The sequence below is a fragment of the Amphibalanus amphitrite genome, unplaced genomic scaffold (assembly GCF_019059575.1).
Source record: "Amphibalanus amphitrite isolate SeventyFive unplaced genomic scaffold, NRLGWU_Aamphi_draft 001333F_arrow, whole genome shotgun sequence".
In the NCBI taxonomy this organism is placed as follows: domain Eukaryota; kingdom Metazoa; phylum Arthropoda; class Thecostraca; order Balanomorpha; family Balanidae; genus Amphibalanus; species Amphibalanus amphitrite.
The window spans coordinates 153737-169682 of NW_024882826.1; the positions used below are offsets into that span (position 1 = coordinate 153737).

At 48.5% G+C, this 15946-nt stretch overlaps 2 protein-coding genes across 2 annotated transcripts in view; both read right to left on the bottom strand.

Moving 5' to 3' along the window:
* The window catches only part of LOC122372228 (tropomyosin-like), a 31002-nt gene that overhangs the window by 1206 nt on the left and 13850 nt on the right, over window positions 1–15946 (bottom strand). The gene's annotated exons all lie outside the window — the stretch shown is intronic.
* On the bottom strand, window positions 8929–11877 carry LOC122372227 (palmitoyltransferase ZDHHC11-like). Its single transcript, XM_043349159.1, has 2 exons — window positions 9706–11877; window positions 8929–9659 (listed from the first exon to the last, which is right to left on the bottom strand). Exons 1-2 carry the CDS (start codon window positions 10805–10807, stop codon window positions 9445–9447), a joined length of 1317 nt encoding a protein of 438 aa, XP_043205094.1. The 5' UTR covers window positions 10808–11877; the 3' UTR covers window positions 8929–9444.

A 15946-nucleotide genomic window follows, 5' to 3' on the forward strand; every position in this document is an offset into this window, starting at 1 on the left:
TCGTCCAATGTTCGACAAAGTTACGCACATTCTGCGCTTTGCGGGAAAAATGGCGCTTCGAGACAAACGTGGCGCACTGCAATAAACATGGCGCATTCGTTCATGTCGCTTAACAATTCATCCACCCACCAAATTCTAGCCCAATCGGACTTAAACTTGCAAAGTTATGTACATTTGAATATTTCGCTTTAAAATATCTCCGCAACGGAGGTGCCCAGATTTGCACGTGTGCCACGTGACCACCGGTGGTGCAAGCAGGACTTGTCCCCTCACTGATTGCACCATTTCAGTGTTCCTGGCTTGTGCTGTTTTCGTGCTATAAGGCCACAAATCGGCAAACACACGATAATCTGGGAGGTACGCGACTCAAACACGTGGCCACGTGGCACGTGCCGGACCTCTGATAGCTTCACCGTTCACGCCACGTGATGACCCATCGACGTGGCCATCAGCATATAAAAGATGACCCCGGCCGGTGTCACCGTCTCTAAACAGTGGACGGCTAAAGTCGAAAAACGGGAAAATTTAGGGAAATTTCACCTTTCGAATATATAATTTCCCCAGGATTTTGAATTTTGCATTTTACAAAAAATCCGAGATAGCAGTTTTTTAGCCCCCTTCATTCTGTGCCTACACCCGTTTTCAGATCGACCCTATCATAAAATCTGACGGCCTGGCGGCTATTTCCCCCATTCCTTGCATTTCACAATGCTAGTATATTTAAGCACCAAAATTGACCCCGTGCCACGGCACGTGCAATAGCACGTGCGCCACGTGACCACTAGTGCGACAAGCTGGACTCATCTGCTCACCGGCTGCGTTGATTTGGTGTCGCTAGGTGGAGTGGTTTCCACGCCATAGGACCCCCAGTTGGCCAATGTCGGATTTTCCCGGAGGTTACCCCATCAAACACGTTTGCACGTGGCACGTGCTTTTCAATCGCCCCATATCTGACCCATACCACGTGGTAGCCGACACCCCGGTGCACAACATATTGGAACTTTTTCAAAATCTAACGTGGAAATTTTTGGCAAAATTGATTTGAAAATAATTTTTTGAATTCGCCATAGGCTCAACATGGGGTAACTGTTTGTGACGATTACCCGAAATTCTGTCAATTATATTTTAAATAATTACCACCGTCAGTTGGGGTGCCAGCCCGAGATCCGACCCTAAAAATATCAGCAAATATAATTGACGAAATTTTTCGCAAATCGCATTTTAAATTTTCCCCCATGTTAACCCTATGGGAAAATGCACGTGCCGATTACCCCAAAACGGGTTAATTATATTTCAAGCGACCGATGCCAGCCGGTAGCTCCCCGATACGGGACCAAACGCTGAAAATGGCAAGAAATTCTACCGTGCCGTTTTTGAGGGATTCAAAATGACCCAAATCGCGGCAGAAACGCTAAACACCCCCCTAGAGAGGTAGCTCAGGTTGGGATTTTCAATAGAAAATCACAATTCTAAAGAATAGTGATTGTTCTTAATTGAAAAGTCCCAACCTTCGGATACAATCGCTGTCACTTCGGCAGAACTCCCCAGCAAGAGATGCTCTCGGCATGATGAAAAACTGCCAGGTGTGGTTGGTTTCAACATCGCGTATGAACCTGCCGTAGCTCCCCACTGTGCTGTAGAGGATGCACTTGTTGGTGTGCATGTTGAAGCTGAAGCTCCTGCAGTTGTTGTACTGGTTGCAGAGGCCACAGCAGCTACAGGGACTGGAGGACGGTCCCAGTTTGGTTCTTTTTATCTCCAGAGAGGGGTGGAGCGTTCCGAAAAGCTCGTCCATGACCGACAAGCAGGTGTCGCCGGTTTGTATGGACCATCCAGTGAGTAGGATAAGTAGACTGAGCCTCATGTGGTCGGTGCTTTCGGTCGTTTTCTGTTAGATTGCACAGTTAAATGCCCTTCTGAAAAGGGAAAATCAATAATATGGTGTATTTTGTGACTGGTTATCATCGCAAAATATTTGTAATTCGGTACAATATCGAGCAACTTGATTAATTCGACAAAACATGCTTCAGGAATGTGTTTAACACTGAACATATTATTTCGATGATTGTCAAAAAGGGCTATACGATATCAAACTTCCTCTGAGAAGACCTCCATCAGTCGCCATTGGGGATTCGACTAATGACCATTTGTCGACCGCCTATTTGCATCCTACCCGCCCCGCCCCCCCCCCCCCCCCATACACGTCTCATCGCCCACCGGAGCAATAGTTATAGCATGATCAATGCTAAGATTGCTTTACTATGTCTCCGACCCCGCTATCAAAACGTCTTTATAATTAGCCGTAACAATTTATAACAACCGAACCGTTTCATTACGGACCATGGGTCCTTGGGTCACGTGATCAACTCGTGATTGGAGTCCGTTCAGGGCAGTTAATTCCTGGGATGGTAGTTGGCCCGGAGTCTGATGTAAATTAGCCAGTCTAAACACAAACGGAATAATAACGCGCCATTGAGAACCACGAGTTTCGACTATTTGGTTTTTGCCGAGCAAATATGGCTCCGTTTATAAAAGTACCTACTTTGTTGTGTTGTCTAATGAACGATGCATAAATAATGTACCCCATAAAAAGTTTCTAATAACTAATGGCCAAATCTACTCGGAGCGGCTTGTTCTCCTTATTTCTAGCGCCCCTGACATTGTATTATACTTCTTTTTTTTTTTGCTCGTCAAAATTATTTGGCTTTTCTGAGCAAACGCTTTGGCTTTTCTTATTTGGCCCTTATGTCCATTTTATTTCAAAAGGCGCACGGCCCGAAAATCCATTTTAGAATTGTCACGTGCAAAGTGATGGTTTTTACACACGGACGTATAATTAAACTGGACCCGCAACCACCTCCATTCAGGTGAAGCCGACAAGGCGCCATTTTACGTTGCCAAAAACCCATGCTCTGAAAGGTCATCGAACCATTACAATTGGAATTGCGTCTAAACGGATGATCGGATCGAGATGCTGGTGGTACCGTTCGATGGGTAATGCTTTGAGGCAGGTGATGATGCATGACACAGGTCATTCGGTGTCACGTGGCGCGTGCCACGTGCCGACAAAGTCGGGAAGGGCAAAAACCTTTAAGCGACGCTCCAAATTAAACGGTGGACGGCACAGGTGCCAAATTCACAGGTCACATGTCCCGGTGTTTGACCATTACCATATGGTATGCTCGGCAGCAGGGGGTGCGGAATGCACGCGCCAGGGGCGAAAAACATGTTTTGAGGATGCATCCTCCGATTCCGGAAAACCTTGACCTAGGCACACCAAATTTGGTACACTGACACTGATGGACACGCGCTTTAAGGTGCTGTATAAATAGGCGTGCTTGGGTACACGGTGCACGTGCTGTGCACGTGCAAACCTTTTGATGTTGCACTCTGTGTCACACATGCGGGTAGGGCGGGTAGCGCTGGCAAGCTCAAAGTGCCAAATTTACACAGGCCACCCAGAATGCATTCCAGCATAGTTATTGAGCATATCTATCTCCTGGTGGACCCCAAAGGTGCGCTCTGCACGTGCAAAAAATTATCCGCGCCGGGCGGTGGGGATGCTTGGACACCCCATGTAGGTTTATGTAAATATCTCGAAAACGGCGTTGTGGAGCGCCGCCGTTTTTAGCACACCCTTTCATGAATCTTTTTCACACATGCTGCATAGCTTTCAGACCCAGGTCACTCAAGGTTAGGTCACCAGGTTACGTCCAAGTGGCCTTACCTTAGGAAAAGTTATAATGCCCGTCATAGCTACACAGACTGAACAATCGGTCTAAAACGTTGGCGGCGATTATTAAGAGCACCATATAGGTATACGTAAAGTATCTTATCCATAGTAAAGTATCTTATCCATAGTAAAGTAGCTTATCCATAGTAGGTGTCCACCACCACTGATGGCGTCGTAACATGTTACGAATGCACTAAAACTATAACTTCTTAAATGTTGAACTGAATGCTAAATTCGAAATCAAATCAGCTCCAAAAACTGTCCTAGAAACATGTAAAACTCGAAAAGGTGAACCAAGGTCATTAAAGGTCAGTGACCTTGACCTAATTTTCACGTGACCTTGACACCCACCAATCACCATATTGCATGTGACCAACATCACATCACATGTTTGAACGCTTGAAACCACGAAAAGACAGCAAACGCGCTGCTAGTGCGCGCCGACGTACGCCGAATCACGATTCCGGCCAAACATGGTCTCGTAATAATAACTTAATATCAGATGCTGATTTACCGCTACTCAGTCAAGTTGGAGCCATTTCTTCTTGGCCGCGGTCACCGGTCCAGGCCACCACATAATCGTATTACACCGCGCTTGCTCAATGCTCAGTTCGTATTGTAAAAGCACTGCGGCACAGCATAGATGCAGGCGCTCTGCTACTGCCATCTATGGGTGAAAGATGAAGATAATGGTTATTGCGGTACAGTATCACTACAGGCGCAAACAACGTGGAAACAAAGATGCCTATGCTGCGCTATCGGGCGATGGTAGCGTAAATTTGCGTTGCTGGGCAGCTAAAAGTTTTGGAGCCCGATTTTTACAAAAGAAATGGTTTGCCGTTTTAAAGACCGTATCAAACAATCTGCGGTTACCCTCAATTCTTGCTTTGAGATAATTGGTGATTTGTTTATCAAACTGTGGTACTAGCTATTGCCAGCACATAACGAACTTCTTCAGGCGACACCGCTCGTCTATGTTTTGTGTCCTTTGCCTCACGTGAGGGTGATGGGTACCTACTGGAGTAGGCAAAAGTGATAGTTATCATCTCCCATTTTCAAATGGATCAGCACCTAAATGGTGAGCCGACCAGGGGGACCGACGAACGTTGTTGTTGTCGTCATCATCGACCATAGGTGGCCATCGACCATCGACTATCGACCATCGACTATAGGCCAACGTTTTAGACCGATTGTTCAGTCTGTGTAGCTATGACGGGCATTATAACTTTTCCTAAGGTAAGGCCACTTGGACGTAACCTGGTGACCTAACCTTGAGTGACCTGGGTCTGAAAGTTATGCAGCATGTGTGAAAAAGATTCATGAAAGGGTGTGCTAAAAACGGCGGCGCTCCACAACGCCGTTTTCGAGATATTTACATAAACCTACATGGGGTGTCCAAGCATCCCCACCGTTCGGCGCGGATAATTTTTTGCACGTGCAGAGCGCACCTTTGGGGTCCACCAGGAGATAGATATGCTCAATAACTATGCTGGAATGCATTCTGGGTGGCCTGTGTAAATTTGGCACTTTGAGCTTGCTAGCGCTACCCGCTCTGCCCGTATATGTGACACAGAGTGCAACATCAAAAGGTTTGCACGTGCACAGCACGTGCACCGTGTACCCCAGCACATCTATTTGCACAGCGCCTTAAAGCGCTCGTCCAGTAGTGTCAGTGTGCCAAATTTGGTGTGCCTAGGTCAAGGTTATCCGGAATCGGAGGATGCATCCTCAAAACATGTTTTTCGCCCCTGGCGCGTGCATTCCGCACCCCCTGCTGCCGAGCATACCATATGGTAATGGTCAAACACCGGGACATGTGACCTGTGAATTTGGCACCTGTGCCGTCCACCGTTTAATTTGGAGCGTCGCTTAAAGGTTTTTGCCCTTCCCGACTTTGTCGGCACGTGGCACGCGCCACGTGACACCGAATGACCTGTGTCATGCATCATCACCTGCCTCAAAGCATTACCCATCGAACGGTACCACCAGCATCTCGATCCGATCATCCGTTTAGACGCAATTCCAATTGTAATGGTTCGTAGACCTTTCAGAGCACGGGTTTTTGGCAACGTAAAATGGCGCCTTGTCGGCTTCACTATCTTCCATAGGAGGTCCATTGGGATCGTCAGTCCAGTTTATTTATACGTCCGTGTTTTTACAGAAATCAACGAACACCGGCAGCCGGCTTGGCACGTTTCGAAATCAGACTGGTCGGCTCGGTCGGCTAGTCTCAGACTTGCGGTAGTTTGGAAAAAGGTATAGACATACGACTCATAATGAGAAACTGTGAATCGAAAATGCTTCCACACGGGGTCTAGCCATAGGCACTAAACAAATTATTAAGATAATCACGTGGATGACCTGTTTGCAGACCTACAAAAGTAACACACGGATTGGCATTTTGTTTTACGTTTATTTCTGTTGAGTACAAAAAGAAACATTAGCCAGCATATCTGCCGTCTATTACAATGCTGATCGATCGATTTCCACATTGAGAAAAAGTCGGGTATGCGCCTACTAAATCTGGAAACTTATAAAAAGACGGCTGAAGTTTGTACGTAGCATGCGAGAACACAATGTAAGACAACAATATGGAACGTCACCAGCTTCAGCAGCTAACAATGACATGTTGTCCATGAGCTTGCCGTTCAGAATTCCGGCCCCCGACAGATTCTGTCTTGAATGTTTAAAAGATTTTCCGCTTGCTAGTTCCCCCATTAGATTTGCTCACACACACTAAGGATAGGCTCCCACGTTGCTATTGCTTCCGGGTTCACATAAACCGGCTTAAAGGAAATAGTTCACTTTCACGAAATTATTTTTTTTGCAATGGATTTATGATTTTTTATGTTCAAAATGATCAGCAAAGAAAATAAAACCTATTTATAACAAAAGATTATTTTCTATATTTTGATATAAGAAGAACTTTTCAGTTTCTGTAAGGCACAGGCGATCCAGTATGAAAAGAGCATGGGTTCCGAAAATTCTTCAGAAACTAGAGAAATTATCGCGGCCACCGGCATTTGGGCGATCTGCTGCTGCTGAATGTCCTTATTGATCAGTACGAGAATTTCTCTTGAGTTCTCGTAGATAATTTCACTAGTTTCTGAAGAATTTTCGGGACCCATGCTCTTTTCATACTGGATGCGAATATATGCAAGGCACACATCCTGGGACGAGAAATAGAATATCTTTGCCTAGGGTGATCGTTGGGCTGTAAAAGCTCCTGATTTATGCTCGTCTCAGCCCAAGCTACGGAACTGCTATTCCAGTTCAAAACCCATGTTAAAAAGTGAACTATTTCCTTTAACGTAAAACATTGTTCCTGGCCAAAATTGCCAGATGTAATGACCCCCGGCTCCAGACTGGCTTTAGGCTGGCGGAGCAAAAAAAAAAAAGTTTCTCAAGTGATGGGCTGGCTGTGGAATCAAGGTTACTGTAGGTAGGTCTAGGAGTGACGTTAGATTAGCATGCAAAATTAACAGAATGGCTCAAATCTATAAATTTACTAACATTCTGAAACGTGACACAGTTTATAAGCTAAATTCACGCTAAATTGAATAACTTGCTCCGTTGCACTGTGCTTATCTTTCAAAAATGGCCGAGAAATTCATCTCAGCTAGCGTTATTTTCTAGCGTCTCGCACGTGCCAACTCCAAATTAATACTTCGGGCCATGAGCCTTTTGAAAAAAATGGACTATAGTTATATTATTCGATCCATCATGCTAAACAATCGACTATCATTTAAATTCATAGATAAACTTTTGTGAATCGACTATCATTTAACTTCAAAGATAAACTCTTGTGAAATTTGCCTGATATAAATTTGACCCAAGTCAAAGTCATGACCTAATTTATCGCTAACATATATTCACGGTGCACAATGCAGCTCTCGCATTGTATGATTGAGATGAACACATCCAATTTGTTAATGTTTTCCTGTATGTTTGATGCAGTCTTGCAATGCAATCCAGCCATCCAAGAAACTTTGCGCGAGACGTTTTCTTGGATGGTTTTCTTGGATAGCTTGATTTCATCGAGGGCTTCTGTTTTAAAGAAAATTTGTAAGCTTTGCTGAACTGTTGAGTAATTAGAACTGCCAGTATTTCAGTATCTAACGTGTAGTTATTGTTACTGTATTTTATTTATGCATATTTCGGCCTTTTTTAAGCAGATAACGAACGATATTAAGAAACACCTACAGGAAATAATATCTAGGTCTCTACCGCGACGAAATATTTCTACCTCGAGTTTTCAAAGAAATTCATGAATGAAATCCTTTGAAAACTCTCGATAGAAATATTTCGTTTTCGCGGTATCGTCCAAGAATGTATAATCTGTTTCTGGCAGTAATAATCATGGTTATGTAAATTAAGGCAAATGCACACTATTATATTTCGATTAACCATGCACTATCACAATTAGGGGCACATCAGTCGAGTGACCAGTGACCACTGAATGACGGAGATGATTTCGAAATTGGCCGTTTTATTTTTTTCCGGCTACCGAGCCCCGAGTCTGCTCCCACACCAGTGACCTCCCTCAACTTACCTTCCCGCGGTGAGTCTCAGGACAGACTGTTCATCCGCACTGACTCTGACTCCCTCGAAAACAGCAGTGGTGGCTATTTGATATCGACCACCCTTGCAGCCAGGTTAACCGTAATTAAGTCGTAGCTTCACGGTTGTGTAAAGACTTTGACGGGGCCTCGTGAACCCACCTTCACGAACGGACCATGAACCCCATTTGATGACTTGTTGGCTTATGGTAAACCACTACCTGTCACTCGACACTGTCACTTTAATGCCACGGTCCCCGGAACCGCTTATGTTTGTGGTAATTAATCGCGGCAGGCTGTGCTAAATTATTCTAAGCAAGCATCACATAAGCAAACTCCAAATCATTCTGTACCCGCTCCACCCAGTGGAACTTGTTCACCCATGCTGCCTTTATTAAAGGTAAATCAACGGATGTGTCTTCCCCTGACTTGTTGCTCTACTCCTGCTCATTTCGAGAGACTTGAATCGGAAAGTTACTGAGAATACGATTCTAAGCAGAAATACCGAAGCTACCACTGTCAACAGTTAGGACAGCCCAGCTATTTACTTTTTTAGTTTCTGAAAGTTGAGTGATTGTTTTCATTTTTTCGTCTTAGCTCATCGAACCCACACCCAAAACCACATGAAACGCATACAACAATCACATCATCTCATATATGCACGACAAATATGTCCATCAACACCGACTGGCTTTCGCATAGCCCACAACAACCCTCCATTCACGAACCTGCACAAAATAGCAACATAAGTGCTATGGGCTAGGATTCGTCACGTGTGCGTTTGGCCTGTCGTGTGCACCTGTCCTGTCCAGTGATAGAGAGCCTCGTCTCCCGCACTAGCACTTTCGGGCTCAATGGGATCACCAGACCCGTCCAGCAGAAGCCACGGCAAAGAGGTCCTCCGCCACCGTGACATGACCTGGGTCACGCCTGGGGGCGGTGATTCGAGGTCATGAGATGCCTCCACTGGCCCCACAGGCTCCTTACGAAGTGCTTCAGAGGGCGGCGGCGACTGGGGCGATGCTAGGTGGTCGGTTGTGGAACTACTGACACCAACGGCTTCGCCATTAGATGTCGCGCAGGTCTGCGGAGTTTCTGTAATCCCTGCCGGCGCCATGAAGACTGGAAACGCTGACAGGGCGCGGACGGATTTCACCAGTTTGGCCAGCAGTGATCTGTGTTCTGCGGCAGACTGGGTGTCTCTGTCCCTCCGTCTCTCTGTCTCGGCTCGGGGCGGCGTGGAGGCGTCTCCGCCTGCGCCGCTCTCACCCACGGTACCGACAGTTCCCAGCTCACCGCCTGTCTTCTCACCGCCTCTCCGGGGCCAGGAGCAGCCCTCCGGAGAGTGGCCACCCTCCCTCTCCCCCACCCTCTCTCCCTCTCCCTCCATCTCCCTCTCCCGCCCCTCTATCCCCTCGACCTCCCTGGCCAGAGTTTCCACACTGACCCCGGTCAGGCGACTCGCCCGGGAGGGTGGCGCCGAGCCGCGACTCGACACACGGCCCGCCGGCGAGGTCGAGCCACTGGCCCTCGACGGTGGCTGCACGGGCGGGCCGGGCCGGACCCTGTTCTTGTGCAGCGCCTCCGATAAAAAACGACACCGAGGACTGGCCTGTTTGGAGGGGGATTTGGTGCGAGGTGCCGCGAGCCCACGGATGTACTCGTAGGTGGTCATGTCACGGGCCATGATGTAGACGTGGAAGAGGAGCAGGTGGATGAGAAGGATCCCGCAGAGGAGTGAGAGCAGAGCGAAGACTCCGGCTGTTGAGAAAAAGACGGAGCGAGGCGCTGGGAGGCCGAACATGGTCATCCTTGGAGAACAGAAAGCGCCGGAATCCGCCTCGTAACCGTCGGGACTCATCTCCATCGTTCCCTCCTCAATCGGCCCCAGAGCCTGTGTGCCGTTCACACACTTCACACAATCCCCGAGTCTCTCGGGACTGAGATAGAGAAGCACAATCTCCCCAGCGGAGAGAGCCAGAACCAGAAGAGCCACCGCTGCAGCGCTGGTCACACACGCCAGAAACCAGCCGTAATTCCTTCTTCCAATGCAGTGGTTCAACCACTTACAGTGATGATCGAATTGATCGACGCACTTGTTACACACGGAACAATGTTTCGTCCTTGTTGACGTGATTCCGATGTTGCACAGATGACATCGCCCGTTTTCGATAACATGGGCGTGCACGTTTCTGTCAAACTCTGGCACTGGGACTCGCTCCCTTCTCGCTCGAAGGTCACCATGTGCAGGGTCCAGCAAAGTCGCCACAATATGCGTCACACCGTGAACTAGGAGAACCACGACGGCCAGCACGGCAGCGGGGAGTCTCAGCGGCGGGCACAGCGCCGGCACCAGCACGCCTCCCATGACAGCAGCTGACAGCAGCAGCAGCAGCCAGGCGGCCAGCTGCTGACCGTGCAGCGGCAGCTGCAGGCCGTGCTCGCGCCGCCAGCGGCGGTACTCGGGAGCGACCAGCTGGTCGGCCGGCGTGCGGCACGGACCGCGGTCAGACATCGTGACGACACTTCAGCGAACGGCAGGGCGGCTGGCGATGGCCGAGCTTCGTTTCAGGAACGGCAGAGCTGCGCTTCAGTGAACCGAAGAGTGTTCGAAGGACAGCCGGACGAATGGAGCTTGGCTACAACAAGCAAGAGCTTCGTCGATCGCTCGAATCGATCTTGGCTAGATCGATCGATCGCTCTTGGCTAGGCTGGAGGGCGGCGCAAAGTGTCTCGAAGAAGATAGGTGTACTGATGAATCGATGAGTAGACGGTGGCGACGGCAGGGGTCGCTGGTGGCTGAAGGAGCTGGTCGCCAGAATGCCGATGGCGTCGCCTGCCGTCACTGATATTGATTGCCATATTCAGCAAACAACACCGTCGCCATTTGCATCGGTTCCTGTCAGCTTCTGATATCTTTGAAAACCTCAGCGGTCGAATGCATCACCAACGTCTTTCACCGGTCCTCGACCTTCACTTCGCTGTACAAAACGTTCACCAAACAACACCAGCCTCACACACATCACCAACAGTTTTTACTCGGCACCAGCTCCTCTCAGCTGACCCTCTGTCCTCTCTTCACTCTCTCGGCTTTCTGCTCTGAGCCCTCCGTGCCCGTCCTCTCGGATCCATCCTTATTGGTCGCGGCACGTCCGGTCGATGGTCACAGGCCTGATTAGAGGTACGCCCCCTCGCGGAGCTCCTAAACTTAGCCTCAGGATGAGAAACAGGATGTGGCTTAGGTCATTGGGCTTGTGGGATGACTGACGGTGTCCCGACTGTCTTGTTTCGCAAACGCTGGAATCTGCTTAAATTTAGACGGTTGTGTAGTTGTATTGCTAGTAGGAGCAAAGCTTATGCCTTGTACATGAGTGAAATAGATTTAGAATGCTGAAAATCAAGTTTTATGCTTAGTTAGTTAATTCAAATGCATTTTGCGTCAACTTGCACCCCATATTTGCCTCGAATTGAACGGAAACAGCTCGAAAATTACGTTTTAGAGTCACGTGCTCGACGTTCACTACTACTTTTCATCGGCTGCAATTAGTTCTTGCAAGCATAATTCGCTCTCGCATGAACGATTTAAAGGCAGTATCACGATTTCACCGAGACGTATTGTCGTCCATGAGCTGTTGGCTATTTGTTCCCTTTGGAATAGCCCTTGACAGATAATTGAATCGGTTGGTAAGTTTCCCCATAGAAAGGTACGTTGTATGAAGCTAGGACGTGTATTACATACTAAACACAAGGAGGAACACAGCGCAAAATACAAAAAAAAAAAATACTTCTTTCACATATGTTTTCCACGAGAGACGGGTACCTACCATTGCGGTGAAGGCATTTTTCAGTCACTATATTCCAGCACTCAAAAGTCTGCAGATATCGTTCAAGAGCCAACATAGGGCTGTGCAAGTGCCTTGATAGCAAACAGACCTTGAATCACTCTAACTAAAACAACAACAAACCACGAGAAAACTTCAACACAGCCCTTATAAAAAAGTGACCACGCAAAGAACAGCTCTTAACGTTTATAGCACGACACACAGCTTGAAATGAGACACACTATGAGCAACAAACGCTGGTAACACATTTCACAGAAGGAAAAGTCCATATGCTGTGTCGTAACACAAATACTGTAATATCACAGTTATTTCCAAGTAATACCACACCAAAGGCATTCAAGTGGTTCTAGGCAAACGTGCATCAGCAAATCGGTGCATTCACTCAGGTCGCTCGTAAAACAAAAGTGACATTTTGGTTTTTGATGTTTCAAAAATTGTGTCATGCTTTCCAAATGACAAGAGCGATTGCTTTTACTGGCATCTAGGGTACAATCTCTGGTTATTGAAAATGTTACATCGAATGGAACTGCAGTAAGGCCCGGGCAGCGCTTGTCGAACAGCACTGCGGATCCGAAGGTTGGGACTTTAATTGTGAAAAAAACGCCCGCCCGCCTGCCGCCAAACGCAAACACCGCAAAACGCGCAAAACTCACGCCTAAAACGCCAACGCAAACTTCGCAAAAAAAAACAATCGCCCGCCCGCCAAAAACCGCAGAAAAAAAACGCACAAAATGCCGCAAAAAAAAACGCGCGTCCGCCGCAAAACACAAACACCGCAAAAAACGCAAACACCGCCGCCGCAAAAAAACGCCCGCATCGCCCGCCGCCAACCGCGAAACGCCGCAAAAAACGGCCGCACGCCGCAAACCGCAAAACGCCGCAAAAACGGCCGCACGCCGCAAACCGCAAAACGCCGCAAAAACGGCCGCCCGCCGCAAACCGCTAAACACCGCAAAAACGACCGCCCGCCGCTAACCGCAAATAACGGCCGGTCGCCGGCAACCGCAAAACGCCGTGAAAAACGGCCGCCCGCCGCAAACCACAAAACGCCGCAAAAAAACGGCCGCCCGCCGCCAAACGCAGACAGCAAAAACACCCGCATCGCCCGCCCGCCGCCGCCAAACACAAAAGCCGCAAAAACGCAAACACCGCCGCAAAAAAAAACGCCCGCAACGCACGCACGCCCGCCGCCAACCGCAAAACGCCGCAAAAAAACCGCCTGCCGCCAAACGCATACACCGCCAAAAACGCAAAAACGGCCGCCCGCAGTCAAACGCAAACCCCGAAAAAAACGCAAACGACGCCGCAAAAAACGCCCGCCGTAAGAAAAATGCTAACACTGACGCATTAAGACAAATATGGCGCCCTGCGGCAAATGTGGTGCAATCATATCTGCCGTTTAAGCAGCCATCCCTTAATTACAGCGCATCCTAATCGTCCAATGTTCGACAAAGTTACGCACATTCTGCGCTTTGCGGCAAAAATGGCGCTTTGAGACAAACGTGGCGCACTGCAACAAACATGGCGCATTCGTTCATGTCGCTTAACAATTCATCCACCCACCAAATTCTAGCCCAATCGGACTTAAACTGAAAAAAGTTATGTACATTTGAATATTTCACTATAAAATATCTCCGCAACGGAGGTGCCCAGATTTGCACGTGTGCCACGTGACCACCGGTGGTGTAAGCAGGAATTGTCCCCTCACTGATTGCACCATTTTAGTGTTCCTGGCTTGTGCTGTTTTGGTGCTATAAGGCCACAAATCGGCAAACACACGATAATCTGGGAGGTACGCGACTCAAACACGTGGCCACGTGGCACGTGCCGGACCTCTGATAGCTTCACCGTTCACGCCACGTGATGACCCATCGACGTGGCCATCAGCATATAAAAGATGACCCCGGCCGGTGTCACCGTCCCTGAACAGTGGACGGCTAAAGTCGAAAAACGGGAAAATTTAGGGAAATTTCACCTTTCGAATATATAATTTCCCCAGAATTTTGAATTTTTCATTTTACAAAAAATCCGAGATAGCAGTTTTTTAGCCCCCTTCATTCTGTGCCTACACCCGTTTTCAGATCGACCCTATCATAAAAACTGACGGCCTGACGGCCAATTCCCCCATTCCTTGGATTTCACAATGCTAGTATATTTAAGCACCAAAATTGACCCCGTGCCACGGCACGTGCAATAGCACGTGCGCCACGTGACCACTAGTGCGACAAGCTGGACTCATCTGCTCACCGGCTGCGTTGATTTGGTGTCGCTAGGTGGAGTGGTTTCCACGCCATAGGACCTCCAGTTGGCCAATGTCGGATTTTCCCGGAAGTTACCCCATCAAACACGTTTGCACGTGGCACGTGCTTTTCAATCGCCCCATATCTGACCCATATTATGTGGTAGCCGACACCCCGGGGCACAACATATTGGAACTTTTTCAAAATCTAACGTGGAAATTTTTGGCAAAATTGATTTGAAAATAATTTTTCGAATTCGCCATAGGCTCAACATGGGGTAACTATTTGTGACGATTACCCGAAATGTTGTCAATTATATTTTAAATAATTACCACCATGAGATGGGGTCCCGGCCCGAGATTCGACCCTAAAAATATAATTCATTTCTAACGTGGAGTTTTTGCGCAAATCGCATTTTAAATTTTTCCCCATGTTAACCCTATGGGAAAATGCACGTGCCGATTACCCCAAAACGGGTTAATTATATTTCAAGCGACCGATGCCAGCTGGTAGCTCCCCGATACGGGACCAAACGCTGAAAATGGCAAGAAAATCTATCGAGCCGTTTTCGCGGGGATCAAAATGACCAAAATCGCGGCAGAAACGCTAAACACCCCCCTAGAGAGGTAGCTCAGGTTGGGATTTTCAATAGAAAATCACAATTCTAAAGAATAGTGATTGTCTAATTGAAAAGTCCCAACCTTCGGATAGGCCCGGGCAGCGCTTATCGAACAGCACTGCGGATCCGAAGGTTGGGACTTTAATTGTGAAAAACCGCCCGCCCGCCGCAAAACGCAAACACCGCAAAACGCGCAAAACGCACGCCCAAAACGCCAACGCAAATGTCGCAAAAAAAACCAAAAAAATCGCCCGCCCGCCGAAAACCGCAGAAAAAAACGCACAAAATGCCGCAAAAAACGCGCGTCCGCCGCAGAACGCAAACACCGCCGCCGCAAAAAAACGCCCGCATCGCCTGCCGCCAACCGCGAAACGCCGCAAAAAACGGCCGCACGCCGCGAACCGCAAAACGCCGCAAAAAACGGCCGCCCGCCGCAAACCGCCAAACGCCACAAAAAAAAACGACCGCCCGCCGCCCGCCGCTAACCGCAAATAACGAACGCCGTAAAAAAAACGGCCGCCCGCCGCAAACCACAAAACGGCCGCCCGCCGCAAACCGCAAAATGCCGCAAAAAAAACGGCCGCCCGCCTCAAACCGCCGCTAAAACGGCCGCCCGCCGCCAAACGCAAACAGCAAAAATACCCGCATCGCCCGCCCGCCCGCCGTCAAACACAAAAACCGCAAAAAACGCAAACACCGCCGCAAAAAACGCCCGCAACGCACGCACGCCCGCCGCCAACCGCAAAACGCCGCAAAAAACGGCCGCCCGCCGCCAAACGCAAACACCGCCAAAAACGCAAAAACGGCCGCCCGCCGTCAAATGCAAACACCGAAAAAACGCAAACACCGCCGCAAAAAAAACGCCCGCCGTAGGCAAAACGCAAACACTGACGCATTAAGACAAATATGGCGCCTTGCGGCAAGTGTGGTGCATTCATATCTGCCGTTTAAGC

Coding starts and splice junctions, on each gene's coding strand:
- LOC122372227 (XM_043349159.1), bottom strand. CDS start 10,807: ATGTCTGACCGCGGTCCGTGCCGCACGCCGGCCGACCAGCTGGTCGCT. Junction 9,660..9,705: donor TCTGGCCAGGGAGGTCGAGG/GGATAGAGGGGC, acceptor GGGAGAGAGGGT/GGGGGAGAGGGAGGGTGGCC.